We start from the raw sequence: 25,393 nt of genomic DNA, 5'->3' as shown, positions 1-25,393 counted from the left end.
TATTTGGGGAAAGGGGTTGGTTCTAGGCAGAGAAGGTAAAAAGTGCAAAGGAGGAGCAAGCTTGAAGTTTTGCTTTTTCTGAAAGGATTCATTTGTCTTATAAACGTTGCCTCCTAACACCCCCATTACAAAGTGGGCAAAAGATATGAATAGATACGTCTTAAAAGAAGACATACAGGCAGCCAACAGATACATGAAAAAATGCTCAGCCTCACTAGACATCAAAAAAAAAGCAAATTAAAACCACACTGAGATACCACCTAACTCCAGGCAGGATGGCCATCATCAATAACTAAAAAAAACAACAGACGCTGGAGAGGATGCGGGGAAAGGGCACACTTCTACATGGTTGGTGGGAATGTAAACTAATACAACCTCTGTAGAAAACAGTTTCATGACTCCTAAAAGAACTAAAAATCAACCCTCCATATGATCCCGCAATTCTCCTACTGGGACTACACCCAGAGGAACTTAAATCACTCTATGAAAAAGAAACCTGCACATGTATGTTTATTGCAGCATTGTTCACAATAGCAAAAACATGGAACCAACCATGCTGCCCATCGAAAGAGAACTGGATAAAAAAAAATGTGGTATACATATACATGATGGAATATTACACAACCATAAAGAAGGACAAAATTATGAACTTCACAGCAACTTGGATGGACTTAGAGTCTATAATACTGAGTGATCTATCACCAAAACAAAGAACTGAGTACCACATGTTCTCACCCATAAGGGGACCTTGAACAATTATCATAATACTGTAAGAAAAGCATTGGCAGTAGTGAGAAACTACCAGGGGTGGGGGTGGGATTGGTAGTAGTGGGAATCTGCAGGGGTGGCGGGGAGGAGGGGTGGCATACCTCATCAACAAGGGTACCTGTATAATGAACATTTGTATATCTAATCCTGAATTGTACCCCACATCTTTAAAATTAAAAAAAAAGCCGGGCTCGGTGGCTCAGCCTGTAATCCCATGCCTTTGGGAGGCTGAGGTGAGTGGATTGCCTGAGCCCGCGGGTTCGAGACCTGCCTGGGCAACTTGGCGAGACCTCATCTCTACAATAAATAAAAAATCAGCGGGATGTGGTAGCGCGTGCCTGTAGTTCCAGCTGCTTGGAAGGCGGAGGTGGAAGGATCACCGGAGCCCAGCAGGTCAAGGCTGAGGTGGCCGGGAGTGGCCACTGCACTCCAGTCTGGGCGACAGAGTAAGACCCCAACTCAAAAAATAAAAATTAAAAAAAAAAAAAATATGTTGTCTCCTTTCATCCCCTTAAAAACTTTGTGCAGAGGATAAGGCAGACATTACTCAGGATATCAATAAGGAAGTTGAGGCTCAGGGAGGTTGGGTAATTCAACCAGGTAAATGAGAAAGCCAAGTATCAAATCTGTGTCTCCTGATTCTAAAAGTCATGCTTTTTTGACAATACAACAGTGCACTGAGACCATTATCCCTGGATGAGGATTCTGCCTCATCTTCCCCAGTTCTTGGCACCATTTGAGGCACCCACCCATGACATACACCATTTCTCGTACCTACGCACCTACGCAGTGTACTATGAGAGCATCCTCGGCACCAGCCTGAGGGTGGGTGACATCACCGCTGACATAATGGAGGGAGGTTGAGTCTGGATCTTCATAATCCAGCTCGATAGAGCTCTCATCTTCCCCATCCTCAAGGTTCTCTGGTTCACTCTCCTCAGAGGGCAGGCAGAAGGACTGGTAGTTGTTAGACTCCCACCAAGCCATCCTTCAGCAGGCCAGAGAGAGAAGGAAATTAACCCAGGTTATCACAATTTCCCTCAGAGCACATTTTGTACTGCTGTTCACAAACAATAACTGCCAAGTGGAAATGCAATTAGAAATTCAATCCGATTGAAGTTTTCAGCTTATTTGTAAATAAACAAGTCTAACTGATTAGCTTAACTGCCTCCTGACTACACTTCAATAATGAGCATTCACTGAATGTCTCTGTTTTAAGAACAGGGCTAAAAGGGATTGTTCAAGTAAACTACTCTTTCTCAGACAGTTACAATAAAACAGAATGCATTTTCTCTGCCTTAGGCACTCAGGACTTTTCATTTACATAGGCTAAATGTTAAGGTTAAAGTTTAATATTTAAAACAAGTATTCTGTTACCTATTGATAACAGAAGTTTTCTGTATTTTTAAAGCAATGTTCAACAGTGGTCTCATAGTGACTCCTATACCAACTGTGACCCTCAGCTTGGTTAATACAGACATACTTCTTTTTATGTTCAGCTTCTTCCTTTTTTCTCCTCTTCTCCTCTGTTAGTCTCTTTCTCTTAGCTGCGGCTTCTTGTCTCTTCTTTCGCCTGTCCTCTAGCTCTTCTGGGCTCAGAACCCGTTTTCTTTTGGTAGACCCCTCCACTAGGCCTGGGATAAGAACCTGTAGAAAGAACAAGAATAATTACCAGGAAGGTCAGGCAGTGGCTGTTCCTCCCTAAATTCCATCTCTAAAGCCACCTCTACACAGTTAAGCAAAATGTTTAATATTCCATAAAATGTTACGTGCCCACTCACCCTGTGAGGTGGGAACTAGTGGAAGACACCTCAATTTAATGTTAATTACACATCTCACAGGTATGGGGATCAGGATATTGTGCTCTAAACTCAACCAAGCCATGCTTGGCACAGTTGCTACAATCATTTTGATTCATTTCATTAGGAATAAGGTACTTCAAAAAAAAATTTTTTTTTCAATGAAAGCATACCTAGCAGATGCCATTTTAAATTTAACCATTTTTGATGGAAATATTTTTACAATGTATTATATAATTCTTTTTAAAACAGGAAATTTCAATGTCACGATTATCTTAATGATAGCTAGCATTTAATGGGCACATTTTAAGTGCCAGGCACTATGAACATTACATATGAAATTTATGAGTGCCATCCTCTCTTAATGACATAGGGAGCACATGGAAAATTCTAATTTCAAAGTGTTATAAAATTTTGTTGTTTGGGGGAAAAAAATGACACAGGGTCAGGATTATCAATAGCAAAGTCTTGTATTTTGGTATAATATAGTGATCCATTTAGGAACAGCTCAGATAGACAGGAATGTTTTTACCTGTGTTAAACTGTACAATATATTCTCCTTGTTAATGTTTTTTATGCCAACTTTTTACAGTTTTTATACTAGGGTATAATTATACTAACATTTCAACAAACGCTTACATATTTATTTCTTGACAAATCAACCTAATAGAATAAGAGGATTCCAGCATTTTTTTGTTTTCTTAGAATGATAGTTTGGAAGAATTTATTCTTTTACATAAATTCATAGCTCTTACATTGCCTTTATTTCGGAGCGACCGGCCCTCTTGACTAGTTTTCTCCAAGAGGGTTTTCTGAAGCTTTACCAGTTGTTCAAATGATTTTCTGTCTTCTTTACTAGGTTCTTTAGAATAATCTTTACCTTCAAATAAGTACATATGGTTTTCTAGGAACATAAAACACAAGGAGAGAAATATTAGATTCTAAATAAAAATGGATTAATGCTATTCAAAATGATAACCAGGGTGAACAAGAGAACAGCCTATATTCTAAAAGGGCTAAGACCAGCTCCTGAAGAAGATATTTCATTTCCTGTTCCTACTGACATGAAGTTTGGGTTCTATATGGGGATGCCATACGCTGACTTTTCAAGTGAGAGACCATGGCTGAAAGCCCTTTTGGTCTATTCCTAGATGGTCTGTGCATCTCTGTTGGATTTCTCCCACCCTGCTGAGTCTTGGATAGTCTATCATTCATTCATTCCCAACTATTTGTCAGCACAAATCTCACTGTCAATAAACTCCTGTAATAAAATCCATGCTTTTAAATTCCAAACACACTTTTAATACTCAATTTTTTCCTATTTTCTATAATATTAAGAGGAATAAGTTGCAAATCTATGAGAAAAAAAAAGACAAAAGTGATTCCTTGGACTTACAATATTCTTTATAGATCTTCATGATCCTCACGATAATCCTGGTAAAATTAATCCCACTTATGAAAGGGGAAACTGAGGCTCAGACAGAAATTAAGGGACTCTTCAATTCTCAGTGGTAAAAAGTAAAGAAGGCTGGATTTTCTGACTCTAATGCTAGTGTGTTCTTTTTAGTATATTACTTTGTATATAGAAGGATAGAGGGATAATAGGTTAGCAAATAATAATTATGGTAATAACAATAAAGACAAAAGTGTCACCTTGAATAGAACTTTAGGCTATCAGAACACTTTCCCAACTATTATCGCATTTAAAACAAAATGGATTAATGTTATTCAAAGCAATAACGAGGGTGAACAAGAGAACAGCCTATATTCTAAAAGGGTTAAAACCAGCTCATGATAAAGACATTTCATTTCCCATTCCTAATGACACTGAAGTTTGGGTTCTATATGGGGATCCCACACACTGACACAGTTATTAATGGGACCATTTTACAGATTATGACACAAAAGCTAAATGAGGCTAGGTGACCAGCCAAGACTAGCAACCACAGACAGATAAGATAATGATTTGAAAAAGAAACATATAGCCAGGTGTGGTGGCTCACACCTGTAATCCCAGCTCTTTGGTAGGCGGAGGTGGAAGGATTGCTTGACGCTGGGAGTTTGAGACCAGCCTAAGCAAAATAGTGAGACAATCATTTCTAAAAATAAAAATAATAAAAATTAAAAAGAAATTAACCTCCTCTCTACAATAAGTTAAAAATTAGCCAGGCATGGTAGCGTGTGCCTTTAGTTCCGGCTACCTGGAAGGCTTAGGCGGAAGGATCGCTGGAGCCCAGCAGATCAACACAGGGGTGGCCGTGATTGTGCCACTGCACTCTAGCCTGGGCGACAGAGTGAGACTCCAACTTAAAAACCAACAGAAAAAACTAGTGTGTGTGGTGGCACACGTCTATAGTTCCAGCTGCTCAGAAGGTTGAGGCAGCAGGATCCTTTTGAGTTCAAGGCTGTAGTGAGCTATATTAGTGCCACTGCAGCCCAGCCTGGGAGACAGAGTGAGACCCTATCTCTAAAAGAAAAAAAAAAAAAAGAAAAAAAGAAGCATATTTAGTAGCACATGTTACCAAATAATGTATTTTCACAGCATTATGAAATCCGCTATAAGTATGTTTTCCCTAGAGAGTATAAAAGCAAAACATTTTCATTCTCAAGAGATCAATTGCCTCACACTTGTACCCAACTATAACCAGCTGTAATTCTAATTGGCATTTGCTAATTAAGTCAGCAGGGGGGCTTTCAATGAGGCACTCTATCAACAAGTGGAAAAAAAGAGCTGGGAAGTGTCAAATATGATCAACATATGTAGCTTCACACTGCATGCAATTCTCAACTTCTAATCATTTTTAAAAACCCTGGTGTCTAAAAAAAAAATTTTTTTTAAACCCTGCCATTCAAGATAAAACAATCGTATTTTTTAAAGTTTAATTTTGATTAGGGCAGTCTAAACCACTTTCATATTCATTTGCGTCATTTTAATTGTGTTCTCCATCTTCACTCTGTAGCCAAGAGGAGGTTGGAGACCACAGACCTACAGCCTCTTTTCTGTTTTACCAGGGAACCCTCTACCACAGAGTAAACCTATACCCATTCATCAAAGAGAAAATTCCAAATTTTAATACAACTGGGATTTTTTTCTGGTAGTTGGACTGTCTGAATAAATGCAATTTTTAAAAAGGCAGTTGGATTGACTGAGAAATATAATTATCTTTCTGGAAAACAATGCAGTTTTATTTGCTTTAGTAAGCATCAGAAAAATAAGCCAAAATTAATCCAGATAGGTGCAGAATTGGGTATAAGCTTTGATATTTAAAATAATCAATATATAACTTAAAAATAGGACCACATGCATCTTTTTCTTCTCTCACCTGAATCCACTAAATGATAGTAAAGGAAGACAACGGTGGATGAAAAAGTCCAATAACCTTTTGGAAAATGGAAAGTGGCTGAAGGAATAATAACAGATTAAGAGCTGTGGAAGTGAAACACAGGTACCTAGCAAAGGTGCAACTATAAGACGAGAGACCCTCTCCATCCTCCAAGAGCTTAAGGACTTACAAGTACAGGATACCATGAAGTAAAGGAACTGAGAGATCTGCATCCCAAATAACAGATATACTATTAGCCCTTGACTCATCCTGGTTTTTGTTGAGTAGGGGTCTCACTCTGTCACCCAGGCTGGAGGGGCAGGATGATGGCTCATCACAGCTTTGACCCCCTGGGCTCAAGCAATCCTTCTACCTCAGCCTCCCAAGTAGCTAGGATTAACAGGCACATTCCACCATGCCTGGCTAGTTTTCACCCTGTCTTTTTCAATTTGAGCAACCAGGTTTACTCCACCCCAACCCCTTCTAAAGAAGATACTAGAGCATTGTCTCTGGAGAAAGTCTTTGCCCAGGGCAAAGACTTTAAATACAGACATCAGGGAATGGCTCCCTCAGTGCAAAAACCGGCTCACCAACCAGTAATGCTAAAATAAGGCCCCAGGGCCCTTGTACCTGCCTGTCACAAAGCTGCTGTCAGCTTTGTGGTATTTCATTGGCACACATGATTAGACAGCCAGAGGATGTCAGATGGTTGCAGAAAACTACCAATGAGAACAAGAGATCCCAAAACAAATTTTTAAAAAAGAGGAACCATGGTGACTATAATTAATGATAATATATTATATTCTTAAGAAATGCTAAGAGATTGGATGTTAGGTATTCTCACCACAAAAATAACTATGTGAGGTGATATGTATGTTGATTAGCTAGATTTAACCATTCCACAATGTCTATGTGCTTTGAGGCATCATGTTGTACATGATAAATGTAACTATATCTGTCAGTTTAAGTAAATTTTTTTTAGAAAGAAGGGAAAGTAATTGAAGAAAAGAGATAATACAGTGAGTGAGTAGAGGAATACTTATTTAAAAGATATAATAAATATGCTTCCTGGAATACATTTTAAAAAGTTATAATAAATGTCCCCAGAGAGGATATTATGTCCTTGAAATGAGAAGAGTATACAGTTAAAACAAGCAGAGAACAAGAAAGAGTTCTTGAAGAATATAAACAAGATTCTATTACACAGAATTTTAAAGATAAAATATAAGAAAAACTCAAAGAGCAGTGTCCTATAAAATAATGCCAGCTGCCTAAATTCCAATTTCTCTGTATATCCTACAAAAACCATACAGATCAACAACACAAAACCACCCCAATCCATACCTGCTACAAAAGCAGGAGTCAGAAAATACTATAAACTTTAATTTGCAAATAAGTAGAGAAATAAATGTCCCAAATCCACTGAGACAGCTCCAAACCGTGAGTAGAGAGGCAGAGTCTGTGCAGAGAGGAGGGCAGAGGGTTCTAGCAGTGTCAGACAGATACAATTACCCTCCACAAAAAGGGTCACACCCCAAGAAGGAAAAAAATATAGGTCTGAGACCTGGTGGATCAGAGCAGTGTCTACTAAGGAACTGAAAGGAAAGGACTAGAACCACGCAGCCAGGAGTTTGGGAAGGCACTGCTTCTGGGGGAACGAGAGAACTTAGAAGAGAGAAACACCCATGGACAGGTTTGTGACAAAGGGAAAAAAGAAAGCAAGCAAGGGAAATTTACATCCCTATAGAAACACAGAACCAGAAACCATGCCAACTCCACTCCTCACCAAAAAAGAGCCACCATCTAGTAAATAAACTGCTTTTTTCTGCAGCACTGAAAGGAGGTACTCTTGAATTAAGAAGCCTAGTAAGACTCCCAAACTGCTCACCCTAGTCCATATTGAACCACCGTTGTTGCTGGTACAGAAAAATAAAGACACTTCAAAATAACAATGAGATGCCAGGAAACATCCTTACAAAAAGCTACTATGTGAAAAACTACTTTCAGTCAGAAATTAAAATACTCAGAATAGAAAAAGCCCAAAAAGAAATGTTGTTTCATCATCACTGCACTGTTGATGAGCACACAGTAAATGCTCAATCACCGTTAGCTGTCATTTAAAAAACAAACCCTTACTGTTTAGAAAAATAAACACAATGTGAAGATTATCATACCAAGGACAGCAGGCCTTACTAATAAACAAGGGAGAAGACCCATGCAACCAAGAGAGGAAAGGTACAAATTTAAATCCTTCGTACTACCATAAACATTTTATATCAGGATTCTGGTTCAAGTTCAGCTACAAGGGAACAGGCAGTCGAGATCTTAGACTAAACATGTCTTAAACAGTGCGTCCAAGATGACAATAGGGCTGGATAGGAAAGAGATGTCCCAGGGAGCAGCATTCAGGACTTTCCATGGGACTCAGTTCACTCATGCTCTAGCTTGGGGTGGGCATGCCATTGCTCTGCTCTAATTCTCAGCTTACTTCCTTCCTCTTGCTCTCTGCTCCCTCCTTCTGCCGCAGGCCAGGCATCAGAGATCCACTGGCCATCTTTTGTTTCTCCCAGGATGGACTCCAGGTCTATTTCATCCATGGTGTTCCCCTCAGAAGACAGCAGTTTATCCAAACCGAATTTCAGTATCTCACTCAACTTGAATGGAGAAAAAAAAAGGTTCAGTTAGTTCTCATGAAAACAAGCTTTAGGATACTAGCAATTTGCTAAGTGGCTTAACAATACCAGGCACATTCCTTCCCTGATAGCCTTTCTTCTCTCCCCATTATATATGATACAAGCCAGGGCTGGTTAACAGTTGGATGATGAAAAAGCAGAGGGGTAATAAATTATGTTCAGAGCTATTGACTGACTATTCTCCATAACAAAAAAATGTATAAGCCTCCAATTTTTTTGGAAGAATAACAGTAATTTCCTGCAATTTCTACAGCACCTCCACTGACCCTTTTTCAAAGCCATTCCCAGTAGCCACATGTGAGAAGTCAGAGACCATGCTGCTTTCCCACCTCTCCACTGTCAAACTTCTTAGAAAGTGAAGACGACATCGGGTACTTCACCTCTACAATAAACTGACTACTTAGCTTTGGCAATTTTTTTTCCACCTATCACAGTGTTCTATGGAAACCACCCTGGCATAGACCAATCACCAGACCCAAAGAACATTTCTCAATCTGAATCTTCCTGGATGTTCCTCTGGCATGGAACTACATTGCTTCTCTTCCCTTATTCCTCTCTGGGACACCCTCAGCCTATTTTTTATGGCTGTAGGAGCCACCCAGAAAGCCTGAATAATTTTTCCTAGCTTTCACTTGCTATTTCCAACTTTGTACCTCTCTATGCATTAACTCCGAGATGCTGAACCAAGTTGGATTAACAGCTTTGGCTCTCGACATCCTGCCCTTTTAGAGTGGGTCAATTACCCCTAGATCATCTATTTTGTAAGCAACAAGGAAATCTTAAGGTATTCTATAATAGCCTGGAAAAAGTTAGATAGTTCACATAAGCATGAACATACCTTGCTATATTTATATTTAACCTCAATACACGTAACCAAGATGACTGGCTTTGGCAGCTGCTGCCAAAAACAGAAGAAAGCCAATTATTTATGGTAAGAATTAGTCCATATTGAAACCTTCCCTTTGACCTCTTGTATTTATACTTGCCTCCTGGCTTTCCCCTTATTGCTTGCTTGTGATGTGTCTTAGTCATTAAGGAACTACATGTGTTTTTATGAGAAGCAGTATATTACAGTAATTAAGGGCATGTGTGTGGAGTTTAGTGCATGCTTGAATTGGAGTTCTAAATCTGAATGACCTTGGGCAAATTACTTAAGATGGGCTAAAGATAGTGCAATCTCATTCTGTTGTTATTCACTGAAATGACTGGAAAAGAACACCTCAGACAATACCTAGCATACAGTAAGCATTTACTACTACATCTACATCTGCCTTTCTCTGTTTGTATTGGAGTCTCCCTGCAGGATAATAAGCCTGCTTCCCTCTTTCAGGCTTCCAGAACTCCATACTGTGACTCCACAACTTATACTGTTTAGATTTACCAAACTAGAATCGCATCTTGGTATTTTTAAAAATCCCCTGCTTTTTTTTGAGACCAGGGTACTGACTGGTTTATCATCTTTGTTTTTGGCAATCACAAATAACTCATACAGTCTGGATGGGGAAGAGATAAATCAGACATTAGAGACAGAACTTAACTTTTCAATAACTTTGAGCTGAATCATGAAATTTGACAGAGCCCCTATCAAACAGACAGTAGTCTATGTTCCCACTAAGTATGTCTGCGTGTTTCACTACAATGTGCCCGGCAGCCCACATCACCTGGGTACCCCTAACTGAATCCCCTGAGCTCCCTCCACTGGGGTAGTTCAAGCATTGTAGTGACAACTCTCCCTCCTCTAACACCAGAACGTAGGCCTTCTGAGGCTCTGTCATTTTACCCCCTTTACCATGCCCAATGGTGAACTCATCTCCCTCAAGGTTCTATGGAGAACTGTAAGAGTATCCACGGTGTTCCCCTACCTTATGCTGTACCTCTTAAGTGTTCATCTCACATTTGTTACTGCTTCTTAGTGTGAAAACAAAACATATGGCCTACCCCCCCACCACATATGGGTAAGCGTGCATCAGAGTCAGCAACAAAAGGAAAACCAGAAAAAAACCTACACTTACCCCTAAAAGAAACAAAAAACAAACAAAACCCAGGGTTACTCTTTCTAGTTCTAGTGCCAAAATAAATGAAACCTTGAACCTTCCCTGTAATTACTGACTCCCTAACAAAAACAACATGATCCCTGTCTTTTGTGATGCTGATGTGAGAAGATATGCAGTGGCCTTTGTGGATATGATAACCATGTAAAAACTGTTTTTAGCTACTTATAAACTTGGTAACTTTGCTTGTAATATTACATAATTTTTTCCCTTTTAAATTCCTGTTGTAGGGCAACCCCTTCAGGTCCCCTCCCAGTGTGGGAGCTTTTCTGTCCTCTCAATAAATCCCGCTTTAAAAAAAAATCCCTGTCGTATTTTTTAAATTTGATAAGCTAGTCCTTTTAAAGTTTAGCCTCTCTTGCAAACCTTTTGCAAATGAAATGCTTTCCTTTTGTCTGAGTTTTCTTCTAACAATAGTTTTACAATGTATTTTTACTACAGACCCTATTGACTAAAGCATACATTACTTTTATCTTCCTAAAGTTCTGCCCTACCTCCTATCTTTCTAACTTTTATTCTCCTCATCACTCAGGCTGAACACCTCACAACTATCTTTGAATTTTCTATCTCTCTAGCAACCCACCCCTAGACAGTAGCCAATGTTTGTCCTTCCTTTTTTCACAATGTTTCTCACACTAGACCCTCCCACGGCTACTGCCCTTGACAGACATTTATTACTCATTTCATGTCTGCATCTTCCTAATATCCTAGGAATTGGTCTCTCTGTATCCAGACTCTCAACCTTGAGACAAAATTCAAGTGTTACAGGCCAAGGCTCTGGGACCAGAGGTTTCTTACATTTCCATGTTTGATTCAAAGTTGTCTATCTAAATGTACCAAGGCAGCTTTTTGATTGCTGTAAATTCCCATCCCCCCTCAAGGAACCATCAACATGAATAGATCATCTTGGGTCTGCCCTGCTGGTAGGCCTAGTTAATTCAGTCGCAGGGATGGGTGAAGGAGGATTAGGAGAGCTTGAGTTTTGCCCTTGTTAATTTAGCTTTAGGAGTGGGTAGGGACCATGGAATGTAAATTGAGTAAACTGTATGGCCTCGGAATGTAAATTCTGAGTAAACTGTAATGCTTCGGAGTGGGTTTTTTGGTAATGATGCCAACCCATCTTCCTGTAACCTGGTTGCAGAAATAAACTCAATTTTCTCCCAGTTTCTGCCTCTTGTCTTCAATTGACCACGAGGGAAACAGCTGGACTACTTTATCTGTGAACACAAGGACCTGGGATATATTATAATATGGGTTCTAATTTTAACCCAAGGGCCACTACAGAGTAACTCAAAGTCTTCTTCTAAAAGACAGTTCTCTCTACAATCTTCCAAGTCAGCCTTTGACTTCCATCCAATATTCCCTTCTTCAAGCAAATTAATTCTAGTTCATTCACCCATTTTTCCTATGGCATAATTTTGAATTCCTGATCTCATTTGCCCTCCTCTGAGCATGAAGTAATGTAAGCCGCTGATCAAAGAGTCTGGGATTAAGAAAGAGGTATGGAATTAGTTGTTATTGATTATGCTGTATTCTTTAGTCTAACTAAATTCTCTTAACTGCCCTCTGAGGTAACTAGTGGTATTTTCATTTTTAGAAAAACAAAAAAGAGAGTAAATCCAAGAGGTTAAGATATCTGCTCAAAACCCCACAGCTATTAAGAGATGAGGCTTGGATTTGAATCCATGTTAGATAGCCCAAAGCCCATCCTCCTTAATTGATATCCTACTGCTTTTACGAATCACACTCATAGCTCCTACACCCTGCATGCAGTAGGCACTATGGCAAGTAGGAGGTAGGCCAGAAAAAAATTTGTAGGTGGGGAGAGTGGTAGCTCTTTTCATTCACATTCTCTTCCACAGAGAACACTGACATATTCTAAAGTGAAGAACCATATATTATACCTGGAAGTCAGCATCAGTCGAAGGTTTCTGGGCACCCAGAGTGAAATGGCCTCCCTCTATAATCATGTTGGTGAGCTGCAGTTTGGAGGCTGCTTTCCTATAGACTATTTCTTCCACAGTGTCTCGGCCAATCAGTCGAATAATTTTAACAGATCTGTCCATAAGTCAAATAAGAGTAGAGTGCTGTAAGAGTCTGCAAAGCTAGGTACAAGCATGCAAGATAAATACAAGGGGACCCTCCCCCCAGAAAAACCCCCAGAATTATCCTTTTGGAGGGCAGGCCCTTTGTAATACAGGCTTTCCTCCACTAGGTAGTGTCCTGGGAACCCATTAGCATCAGTGTACTAGCTGGTGTTGTGAGAGGATACATTTCGCTTCAGTGAATTATTTTTGGAGATTCTGTCAATGTATTTCAGGCTGGGTGATTTACAAGTGCACCTGCCCACACCACGCTGAGTGTTCAGCAGTCTTTGACCAAAACAGCATGATTCCCATGTCCCCCCTTGCCTATTTACCTGATCTTGCCCCGAGTGACTGTTTTTGTTTCCCTAGATGAAAGAGTTTTTAAAAGAAAATGTTTTGCTGATGTGGAAGAGGTGAAACAAAAAATGGGAGAAGCACTAAAAGGCATCAACATCGACAAGTTCAAAAACTGTTTTGAGCAGTTGAAAAAGCATCTCGAGAGGTATATTACATCAAATGGAGAGTACTTTGAAGGTGACTGAAGTTTAAACATGTAAGAAAAAAATACAGTTTTTTATAAATAAATTCTGGGGTTTTTTGGTTCCTCCTTCATACAACTAGAAGGAAACAAAACCAAATAACATATTCAAGGTACAATTAAAAGGAAGTTGTTTCATTTGGACCTGAGCATATATTAGTGAGAACTGGTTTTAAATTCTCTCTGAACTTTTCCAGAGGAGTCAAGCAAAGGATGATGAGGTGACCATAACTTGGGATTCCTTATCTGCAAAGGAAGACCTTTGCAGATCTAAATTATCCTCAAGTCAAAAGCTAACACCTATCTTTTTGGCTTAGCCCCATAGCCTCATACCCCTATTCTTTAACTGAGATAGAACCTAACTCAAGAAGGATGAGTTAAATGACTTCTAGTCCTTTTGCAATTTAATTTTGTTGTTTTTAAAGTAAGTCTAGGCTGATAATGTGACCCAAGACTACTACAGGAGTCAACAGCACAGATGGGCTAAAACCCAGCAGTCTCTTAGCAACACGGGGCTACATTCTACATCTTCCTGCCCAACCTAGAACCATTGCCAAACAAGCCAAGGAAGAAGGAAAATGCTGATGCTTAAATCACTCACTTGTTCTGGCCAATTCGGTGAGCCCTGGCAGCCGCTTGCAAGTCATTCTGAGGATTAAAATCACTGTCAACAAAAATCACAGTATCTGCTGCCGTTAAATTCATGCCAACGCCACCTGAAAACAATGCAAAAAGAAATATGTTCCGCGCACATAGAGAAGGAGCTAGAAAATAAAGACACAAGGCTAGAGTAGGTCAGACTGCTAAACTGAAACCAGTCAAAACTACTGGCTTTATCCTTCAAACAGATACCCCTGTCGCCAACTCCAGAGCCTTACAGTGGTTAGAAGTGTGCTACCTGACCTCATGTTGCCTGACCTGAGAAAATTTAATTATTGAAAGTAACAGAATGAGGGGGCAGTGGTAAGTGGCACGAGTGGATACTTGAGTTAGTGTCATAAAGCCACTTTAAATCTCTTCTGTTTAAAAACCTTGATTAGATTGTGGCTAGAATAGTCTGTGGAAAAGGACATATACTCTTTCAGAAAACAGTTCTAAATATGAGAGAGGTCTGCTGTGGTTATTGTTAAGAAAAGAGCACTGAATGCCAACAGCAAGTTATAGCTAGGTAGTAAGATCCCTGACACAAGTTAATGAGAAGAGTGGGAAGCCACTTCCCTCTGACTGGAGAAAACTTCAGTGATTCTTTTCTGTACTTGTTTCCACATTAATCAAGAGAAAGCAACAAAACCAACTGCAAGACAAAAACACTCCATGGAACAACTTTCTGGTCTTTTCTTCAATGCTGTAGGAAAAGGGCTGAGGAGGTACCTTAGGTTACAGGAACTAATTAAGTGGGAAAGTAAATTGCAGACTTCTATTTGATTCATGTGAAAACAAGTACAAAACGGACTCTCTCGCCAGGGTTGTTAGAGCTCACTGCTGAGCCAAGCAAGCTAAAAAGGCTAACTTTTGAAGAAGACTACTCTAAGTTAGATCTAAGCCAAGTCAGGCAGAAATATTCTAATTAATGATTTAACATAAAATTAAAGTTGGGATAAAGAGATAATAATGACTGATTATTGAGGGATACTAAATTATAACTAATAATAATGATAGTACACTTCTGTTGTTCTTACTACTTTGCCAAGCATTGTTCTAAGTACTTTACATATATTATTTCCTTTAACCCTCACAACAACTCTATGTGAGTAGTTATTGTGATTATCCCCATTTTATAGATGTTGAAATGGAAGCACAGAGAGGTTAAAAGACTTATCTGAAGTTGCACAGCCTGAAGGTGAAAGAGCCAGGATTCATACCCTCATGGTCTGGATTCAGAGTCTGTGCTTTAATCTACTTTACTATAATACAACTCAAGAACTTGTTTCATTTAAAAATGTGCTTCATAAAAATTGTCTTCTTCTTGAATTAATGTTGTCTAAATTCAGCTCTTCTTCACTGGAGGGTGATATCTTTATAAATAAGCTACATCCATACTTTTTGGGGGCATATTCGTGAGCTACCACTGCCATCTGGTGGCAATATGATTCAATCACAGAAACATGGGAAAGCTGAAGGGAAACCTAGCAAATAAAATGAAAATGCTGCCAAAGTCCAGCAAAACTGTGAAAGCAAACAACAGGTGGTGTTTGGGAAAGGTTAATGTCTAGGACCACTTCAGCTCCTAGAAGATCAACTCTGAGTCCTCTAAGGAGATTAAGTGAAAAGCAAAGATCTCCTCCTTCCTGACTTTAGGTGTTTCAAACATAATGCTCCTCTCTGAATATGAACATGATGAAATCATTAAAGCATAGGTGAAATTGTTTTCCCAATAGTAATGATGTGTTTCCTAATTCAGTTTCTCCTAAGACTACGCCTGAGAAAACTGATCACAGGAGTAAAGGGTTGAGATTCAGGGTATGGCCTATGATCTCAGAAGACAATAAGGCCAAATGAATCTGATTATATTTTATATTATTAATTTTACAATGGAGAAAAGACAGCAGGTGAAATAATCTTACAGTCAAGTATTATATATAATACTTCTTTATACAAATGTCCTTATAGTACTAGGCACTTCAACAGCTTTCTAAATAAAACTGAACTCTCTTTTTATATGCATATCAATCTGTCTTTAATAGAGGACACACATCCTTTTCATGTTTCTGCATGTATTCCGTTAAGATTTAGGTCAAAAAATAAGATAATGGCCAGGCTTGGTGGCTCAGCCTGTAATCCCGCGCTTTGGGAGGCTGAGGTGAGTGGATTGCCTGAGCCTGTGGGTTCGAAACCCACCGGGGCAACTTGGTGAGACCTCATCTCCACAATAAATCAAAAAATCAGCCGGGTGTGGTAGCGTGTACCTGTAATTCCAGCTACTCGGAAGGCTGAGGTGGAAGGATTGCCCGAGCCTGGCAGGTCAAAGTTGCAGTGGCCGGAAGCGGCCACTGCACTCCAGTCTGGGCGACAGAGTGAGACACTGACTCAAAAAAAAAAAAAAATAAGATAATGAAACTCATACTCTATGAGTTCAAAACTAATTTAAGGTTTGCTTGCTCCAGGACATGAGAATCATTTCATTTCCAAGAACTGATATAAAATTATTTAATAGTATATTAAAGCACTCTGTAACTGGTAAAGTACTACAAATGTCATATATAATATAACATATAATGTCATAAATAGTTCTAAAAAGCTAGTAGTTTTAATATAATTGCATTTTTTAAACAACTAGATTTTTGCTAAGCTTTTACAACACTATTCCGGAAGTACTTATAGAAGATGGACAACTAGCAGACAAGCTGTTATCTTATTTTCCAAATTCATGGTTAGGAAGAAGAGCTGCCTCTCCTGAGTGTAAATAAAACTTTGTACAAAATTACAGAAACCTTTCAGGACACTCCCAGGTCTATCGTCAAAGCAAATTAGAATTACTTTCCAACAGCTCCAGGTTTCAGCCTTTCTTCCTTAATGATATGATAGCTTGGACAAGTTGGATAGAAAAGAGCACCATGCTGGAAATCCAGTACTCTAGTAAACTATGTTAACTACTTCAATTTCCCTTGTTTTATACCCCTGGGGAAAACCTCATCTTTCAGAAAATTAAGGGAAAAGGTACTAATGGTTGGGATATAAAAGTACTCTACCACCCTCATTTCATCAATGCCTTGTGGCCTACCTGCCCTGGTACTCAGAAGAAAAATGAAAATGGGCTGCTGTCCAAAGTTCTTAATGGCCAAGTGTCTCTCTTCTCCTCTCACAGAACCATCCACACGCTCATAGCTGTAGCCTTTACATAAAGGAAGAAAACAGAGACTCTTAACCCCTTTCAAGTACTCTTTGAGGAATAAAAAACAACATCGGTCCAAAACCAAAGGTCAATTCTGTCCTTTTTCATCTACAAGCATGGCCCTACTTTAAGCAAATTCCATGGGAAAAAAATTAAATTTAGGGGGACAGTTCACAATTTTACAAAAGAACTCACTATAACACACTCCTCTGGGATTTTTTAAAGGCATGCAGTTGAAATCTTTGGCATTTATGATGTTAACACTGAGCTTTGACTATTTCCAAGCAACCATGAACAACTGCACTGTGCAGAAGTTTCTTATTTTGCTGAGACACAAGTCTTACTTCTGTAAGCAGCAAGACAAGCACTTGAAAGCAGGTGAGTGAGTCTGCCTGATGGCCCAGCATCTGCCTTTGAAAAAAGCTTTAGGGTTGTCCACCTGTCATCATGCACCATATGGGGAAGGGGAGTTTTCTGCAAGTGTCCGCTGGACCAGGTATACCAGGTATACTGCAGTGGGGGGGGCATCAAGTCAATCTGAGAGACCTAGTCTGGACTAACTTTTTAAATGGTAAGGTCTGGAGCTGATACTTCTTCACCCTTCACCACTGGGCTCAATATCAATCAACGTTGCAGCCTTTTCCCCTCATCCCACACAAATCTTACTATACATTAAACAGAGTTCCCAGATAATATAATCTGCATTCCCTATTGTCTACATGAAAAAACTGATTTTATTTTTCCCCTGGTTTATTTGTGGGATCCCTATAATTTTAATATTCATCTTTTTAATGATTCTGAATAAGTGTTCAACTGCTGAGGTAAATGTTACAAGACACTGTAAGCTCTCATTACCAAAACTCTGCTTACTATGTTTTCAGAAACACTCAACATTTCCACAACAATTGCTCCAGTGCCCATCATTTTAAGTCACATAACCAGTGGGAACATGAGTATTTATTTCTGCCCATGTGTCTATCCTGTGCTCTCAATTCTTGCCTTCACACACCACTCTCCACACTTTCGATCTTCTTTTGGTTTTGAATAATATTCTTGCCCTGCTTTCCTCTGTAACATTCACATACCCAATATCACTCTTCACAGACCTAGCTGGACCGTTAAGTCTAAAAAGCCTTAGGTAAGGTAGTGGCCAGGGAGCGTCACCTCTGTAATCCATATAGTCTTGGAGAATATCCAACATCTGGGTCATTTGGGAGAAAAGTAAAACCCGATGGCCCCTGGAAAGAAAAGAAAAGGAAAAAATGCCAACTCTAGTAGTATTTAAGGTGAGTTTGCATCAGGCAAAACTTACCAAAGAATACAAGTTTATAAGTAAATACTGAAGTAGAAATATAAATGTCATGTTATTTACAGAGACTTCCTCAGAAGTTCTAAATGCGTTATGTAAGAATACACCTCCAAAAAATAAGAGAAAGAATGTATCTCCATGTGTAGTCAAGAGTAGCCATTCTCAAAGTAAAGTGCATATATTTCCAGGGGCATGCATTAATGTACCAGGGGGTATAAGAAGCCCTAGAATAACCAAGATACCTTTTCCTGGAATGTCAGTTTGCTCTATGGAAAGAAATATAAGCTTGCATTTAAACAGCAAAATACAGATATGTGAAGGGCAAAAAGCAAAATTCAATGCCCCTCAAAAAAAAAAAAAAAAAAAAAAAATTAGAGATCCCGAAGAATTTGTGGTCAGCCTTCCACAGCTGACTCCTATTTAGGGGTGTAAAGGCACTATCTTGTCATTTACAGTTATCTTGGTTGAAAAGTCTGAGAAGCATCACCTTAGAGAAGGGGTAGGTGATATCTCATCTTCCATGATAAATGAGAACACGTAGGGAGAGGAGAGAGGAAAGGAGGGGTTAAAATAATGGATTAAGTCAAGAACAAAGTCAAGCCTAGAGTTCTTTACTACAGTCATTATGTTAAATTTGCATTAATATTGTCAAAATGGTATTCTCATCATGAAAACTAATTTAATCTGAGCTTGCAACAAATGTAAAATGAACAAGTATGGAGAACTCTTTCAAGACTTGAGCCCCAAATGGGTGGAAAAAGCATTGAACTTGAACTTGATAATCTCATCTCTGCCAAATGCTGGCTGTGTGGTCTTGGACAAGTCACATAACCTTTCTGGGTTTGTGAAATTAAAAAGCTGAGCAGAAGGTATTTATGGATTCTTCTCTAACTCTCCATATCTAACATAGTAGATATATCAGAGCCAATAAAATAAAGCAAAACATGCAATTATTTAACTTGCTCATTCCTAATATTGAACAATTTTGCCAAATCTGAAATTTTAGGTTAGTTCAGGCCATACCTGGGCAGTCATCCCAAGGGAATAATTTTGAAATCACTGGGAATCTGGGCCTTTTCTAGACCCCTCTTTCCCTCTGGTGTCTAGGAGGATCAGGTTTACAAGTTAGACACCAGGCCGCTAAACACTAACTGAACCTGCTCTTCTAATGCCCAATTTACATCTCTGGGAAAGAGTCTTTCAAGTTACCCCTGAGTTCTAATCAAACTCCACAGGCTTACAAAAATGAATGTTTGCTGAGCCCTTATTATTTGTCAATTCAATGCCAGGTACCAGCAGGCAATTGTAAAATAAATGCTCAATGCTGTCGCTGTCCTTGTGGAGTCAAACAATATAGGTGGAGTGATATGGTTAACATACATCAAGAAATCAGATAGCAGGTTAAGGTACTGCACAGCCAAGTGCTGGATTAGGATCTTAAGTGTTACAGGAATTCAGGAGAAAACAAAAAACTGACAGTGGAGGGGATGAGGTGGGATGGGATGGAATGGGGTGGGGGTGTAGTCACAAAGAAAGCAGAATCGGAATCATCCTTAACAAATCAGGGAGTTCCTTACTAGTCAGCTCTTAAGAGTCATTAGCCCAGAGCAGAAAATGTGAACCTACTACTTACCTAGAATATAGGAATGCCAGCAGCTTATCCAGCAAGTGTAATTTCCCGCTAGCCTCAATGAGATGATCTCCAACTTCAAAAGGCTCTGGCTCTACACCTGGAAAAGAAAGAACCCACTCCCAGTAAGGTACCCCCAGCCAGGGCAGACTTCTTGAGTAGAGAAGAGAATAGCTAGGCTATAGTAAGACAGGCCACACTCCTTGTCATTGATAATAGGCCCAAGTCTCATCTGTCTTTGAAGCATTTTATAATTATTTGTAGCTGGGCTTGGTGGCTCAGCCTGTAATCCTGTGCCTTGGGAGGCTGAGGTGAGTGGATTGCCTGAGCCCGTGGGTTCGAGAGCTACCTGGGCAACTTGGTGAGACCTCATCTCTACAATAAATCAAAAAATTATCCGGGTGTGGTAGCATGCGCCTGTAGTTCCAGCTACTTGGAAGGCTGAGGTGGAAGGATCGCCGGAGCCCAGCAGGTCGAGGCTGCGGTGGCCAGAAGCAGCCACTGCACTCCAGTCTGGGTGACAGAGTGAAACTCCAATTCAAAATAATAATAATAATAATTATTATTATTTGTTTGCATTATGAGCTCAGTGTTGCTTAACACCAACCACAGAGCCTGGCACAACCTACATGCCTAATAAACATTTATCTAAGGAATAAACTCACTCTTTAGTGATGCTAAAGGTCAAAGAGATTGAAAATTGAAATCTTGAGGCTCTGACTCTAAAAAATGAATCAAGAAATAAAGTTCAATATGTAAACTAGTGATTCCCAAGGTATGGGATGGCAGTCAGAATAACCTGGAGGGCTACTTTCAAAACCTACATGTTCACAATGCACCAGACCCCTTTAAAAGGTTCTGATATGCACCTAATTAAGACTCTGTTATATTTTTAAACAGTTAACAGCACTACTTGGTAGAGACTCCCTTAAAATTTCTACAGTAAACCCTCTGCACTGATCCTACCTATCCTAGAGCCTTGTTTGAATAAAAAGAAAAAAATGCACCTCAAAATTTGTAGAATGCAGCTAAAGCAGTGCTTAGAGGAAAATTTACAGAGGATGAAGGGGAAGTAGACTGGGCATGGTGGCTCACATCTGTAATCCCCAAACTGTGGGAGGCTGAGGCAGCAAGACTGCATGAGTCCAGGAGTTTGAGATTAGCTTGGGCAATACAGCAAGAACCTGTCTCTACAAAAACAAAACAAAACAAAACAAAAAACCCAAAAAACGAGGCGTGGGGGATAGGATGAAGCAGCAAAGGAGACTGAGAAGGAGCAGACAGAAGGCAGGTAAAGAAGCAAGAGGAAGTGTTATCCCAGAAGCCAAGAGAAGAGAGTGCTTCAAGAAAGAAGTGATCAACTGTGCAAAGATTTCTAAGAGTTTAACTGAAATGTGAACTGACAACCATCGGTTGAGCAGCATGGAGATCGTCAGTGAACTTGGAATAGTAATGGTGAAGAAAGGCTGACTGAGTGGGTTTGAGACAATGGGAAATCTAATCATGAAGAAATGATCAGATAAATCCAGATATGACACATTCCATAAAACCACTGGCCTTGATTCTTCATGTCACGAAAGACAAAAAAAGGCAAAAAAAAACCCCCAAAATAACACAACAACAGCTGTAGAATGTTTCTAGATTATAGGAAAATAAAGGGATATGACAAATGCAATTCAGGAGTGATGACTAGATAAGAAAAGAAAGAAAAGAAGAGAAAAACATACCCATGAGGGATATTAGGGGCACAACTGAAGAAACCTGAATATGAACAATATATCAGATAACACCAATACAGAGAAGCTGAGAATAAACAAAGGAGACACAGTAAGTAAAGATAATTATTTTGAGGAATTATGGTATGATTTTGGCCACAGAAATATTAATAAAAAATAATGCGGGGGGGGAAGGGCACTATCTCACCATCAAACAAATATGGGTGATCCACACATTTTCGAAGCTGAGACAAGATGTTCTGAAGTTTAACTTTCTTTGCCATCTCATTTTCAAAGGCATCTGAAATTTTTGAAAAAGAGAAAAATGTACTACTGACCATAAAAAAAAAAAAAAAACAACTGTGAGTTTCCGTAGATAATCTTATTCATTCCACTAATATAACCTTCAGGCCTATATTAATCTCCCACACTTCACTGAATTGCATTGAGAATTAACAGCATATTCCCATGGCGTTTTCTTAACTATTATTTTGTTTTAAGAAAGATGCTTAAACTATAACTTGAACTCAGGAATACTTTGTTACTCTTTGGCAAATTCTAAATTTTCTTATTTAACTGTTATTGTGGAGTCAAGGGACAAAAGAAAAAAAATACAAATCGAGAGATTGTTCCTCCCAGTGAATTTAATTCACCAAAAAGTTTTGCAATTTTTAAATACAGCAGTTCCCCTTTATCTATAGGGGATATGTTCCAGGATCCCCAGTAGATGCCTCAAACCACAGACAGATAGTACCAAAGCTTATATATACTATGTTTTTCCATATACATGCCTACCATGATAAAGTTTCATTTATAAATCAGGCACCTTAAGAAATGAACAATAACTAATAATAAAACTGAATAAGTATAACAATATACTGTTCACTATTCCACAGATGTTTTCAGCAACCTCAGCACATAATTTTTTTTCCCTTCCTTACTGAGAACTTTTTGCTTAAAAGAAGCACTTTACAGCTTCTCTTTGGCATATCCAAAATGACAGCGTCACTACTCTTGAGCTTTGGAGGCATTATTAAGTAAAATAAAGGTTACTTGAACACAAGTATGATGATACCATGGCAGTTAGTTTGGTAACAGAGCCCACTACTAACATTGACAGTGTGGATACACTGGACAAAGGGAGGATTCATGTCCCAGGAGAGACACAGTGTGTGACTTAAAACTTATGAATTGTTTAGTTCTGTAATCTTCCATTTAATATTTTCAGACCACGGTTCACCACAGGTAACTGAAACTGAAACTGTGGATAAGGGGCACAACTGTATCCAACAGGGTGGGAAGAAGAAAGGCATGACTGGGACACCTAGAAATGTTTTCCTCATTATATGTAATAAGAAAAACAGAGTGAGAGGGAAAAAAAGGAAACTTCACAACTGCAACAACCAAGTCTGAGTTACATTTAAGATACCCTGCCACAGTCTCAGTATTCTCACAGTTATCCCATATTCTTGGTATACAAAGTGGGTGTGAGCCTAGAAGTGGTGGCTCACACCTATAATCCCAGCACTTTGGGAGGCCAAGGTGGGAAGACTGCCTGAGTTCAGGAATTAGAGACCAGTCTAGGCAACATAGTGAGACCTCATCTCTACAAAAAATTTTAAAAATTAGCCAGGTGTGGTGGTGCACGCCTACAGCCCCAGCTACTCAGGAGGATGAGGCAGAAGGATCACCTGAGCCCAGGAAGTTGAGGCTACAGTGCAGCCTGGGTGACAGAGTGAGACCCCAGCTCAAAAATAACAATAACAACAACAACAACAAAAACTCAGAGTGAGTGTGATTATAAAATATTTCCTTGCATGAAAGTCACATCCTCATTTTGTTTCTAAATGAACAAGTGCCCTCAATTACCTAGGTCTTTCATCAAAATGGCCTTGTAGTATTTTTTTTGCAATGCTGACATGCCGTGGTACATCACTACTTCTGTCTTCTTGGGAAGCTCTGTAGCTACCTCAGCTTTTACTCGCCTCAGCAGAAATGGCTGCAAGAGTTTGTGGAGTTCATTTGCTGTATGAGAAAAAAAATACAAGAAGTGTGGGACAACAGTAGAACCAAGGCATTAAACTACAAGAGAATACAGAGCAACTTGTTTCTGTTTCTCATTTTCATGCCAATTCTGCATGGCAGGCCAGTGTAATAATTCTTCACAGTATTTCTTCCTTCATTGGGATTGTCTTCCCAACTCCTTCAGGAATCATTACTGGTTCAACCCAAGAACAGGAACACTCAAAAACTTGATTATCATTCGTATTAATAATCTCATTTGCCTGAAGTTCTGTCTCCAGAGAACTTCAGTTCTGTTTTGCATTTCACCTCCTTGATCAACATAGCATCTTAAAAATACAGGGCAAAGAATACTGCACTCATTTTTATAGCTGAGCTAAGTGAGGCTAGAGAAATTAACCACCTTATCTAAGTCACAATGCTGGATATGATTGTCACCAGCATTCAAATTTGGTTCTTTTGACTTAAAATCTCATTTCTTCCCCAGGTGTCTTAAATTTCAAAACCTATCCTAAATTAAAATTATGCTACATGTAGTATTGCCAGATACTGTAAATAAAAATATAGGTGCCTAGTTAAATTTGAATTTCAGATAAACAGTGAATAACTTTTTAACACAAATATGTCCTGTGTTATATCTAACTAGGTGTCTTATATCTTAACTCTAAATAGAGGAGTAATCAGAGTGGGTTCCCCAGGTAATCTTCAGCTGTGGTATGGGGATTTCTGCTGTGAGATGCCCCTCGGACTCACACTTACCTAGTACATACATATTTACTAGTTGGCATGCCTCACATTTATTTAATTAATTTATTTATTTTTGAGACAGAATCTCACTCTGTTGCCTAGGCTGGAGTGCAGTGGCAAGCTCATGTCAACTGCAGCCTCCACCTGCTGGGCTCAGGTGATCCTTTCGTCTCAGCCTTCCAAGTAGCTGAAACTACAGGCGAATGCCACCACGCCCGGCTAATTTTTAAAATTTATTTATTGTAGAGATGAGGTCTCACCAACTTGCCTAGGTTGGTCTCGAACCCTTGGGCTCAGGCAATCCTCTCACCTTGGTCTCCCAAGTGCTGGGATTATAGGCATGAACCACCGCACTCAGGCTTTATTTTGAAAAAAAAAAAAAAAAAAAGAAAAATCAACCCAGAATAATATCACAGGGACAGGCAGATAATCCTTCAAGGCAGACCAGCAAAGGTACAAAAGGAAGAAGACTATAGAGCTGCTGGCTGCACAAATGAGGAAGACTTCCCATCCCAGATTTCTGGTTTTGGTGCAGTGTTAAAAGAAACACTAGGGCTGCAGAATGCTGAACAGCAGTTTGGGACTACAACACACCTATTTTTCTGCCTTAGGAAGTGGCATGTATAGTTAACAAAGTCTTTATAGAAATTACAAGTTTGGGGGAAAAAAGTCAGCAGGCTCTTTCTACTTCTTCCAAAAGCTAACCAAATAAGCCCTATTGTAGAATTGTGTAACAAACTATTATGAGAGTCATGAATAGCAGACAACTGGGAAAACTAAGGAACCTAACATCTACCCTATATTTGTGGCTCTTTGTCTCCCTGGAAAGTGTCTTCTGGCTATCAGTTTCCTTTCTCATCTACCTATAGTCATTAAGCA

General features: G+C 39.3%; 1 protein-coding gene across 11 annotated transcripts in view; it reads right to left on the bottom strand.

The window, feature by feature from the left end:
- Nucleotides 1-25,393, bottom strand: part of CHD1L (chromodomain helicase DNA binding protein 1 like) — a 55,811-nt gene that overhangs the window by 17,345 nt on the left and 13,073 nt on the right. For all 11 annotated transcript variants that reach the window (XM_008063765.2, XM_021715357.1, XM_021715358.1 and 8 more), the window contains 11 exons: nt 23,615-23,770; nt 21,954-22,046; nt 20,034-20,130; nt 18,256-18,329; nt 16,981-17,091; nt 13,861-13,975; nt 12,539-12,692; nt 8,379-8,544; nt 3,323-3,471; nt 2,252-2,415; nt 1,551-1,756 (listed from right to left, as the gene is read on the bottom strand). In XM_008063765.2, coding sequence (XP_008061956.1) covers nt 1,551-1,756; nt 2,252-2,415; nt 3,323-3,471; nt 8,379-8,544; nt 12,539-12,692; nt 13,861-13,975; nt 16,981-17,091; nt 18,256-18,329; nt 20,034-20,130; nt 21,954-22,046; nt 23,615-23,770 — 1,485 coding nt within the window. The remainder of the gene's footprint in view (nt 1-1,550; nt 1,757-2,251; nt 2,416-3,322; nt 3,472-8,378; nt 8,545-12,538; nt 12,693-13,860; nt 13,976-16,980; nt 17,092-18,255; nt 18,330-20,033; nt 20,131-21,953; nt 22,047-23,614; nt 23,771-25,393) is intronic.

The sequence above is a fragment of the Carlito syrichta genome, unplaced genomic scaffold (genome assembly GCF_000164805.1).
Source record: "Carlito syrichta isolate Samal-C Ts95f unplaced genomic scaffold, Tarsius_syrichta-2.0.1 Scaffold307024, whole genome shotgun sequence".
Lineage (NCBI taxonomy): Eukaryota > Metazoa > Chordata > Mammalia > Primates > Tarsiidae > Carlito > Carlito syrichta.
This window is presented reverse-complemented; position numbering and strand designations above follow the sequence as displayed.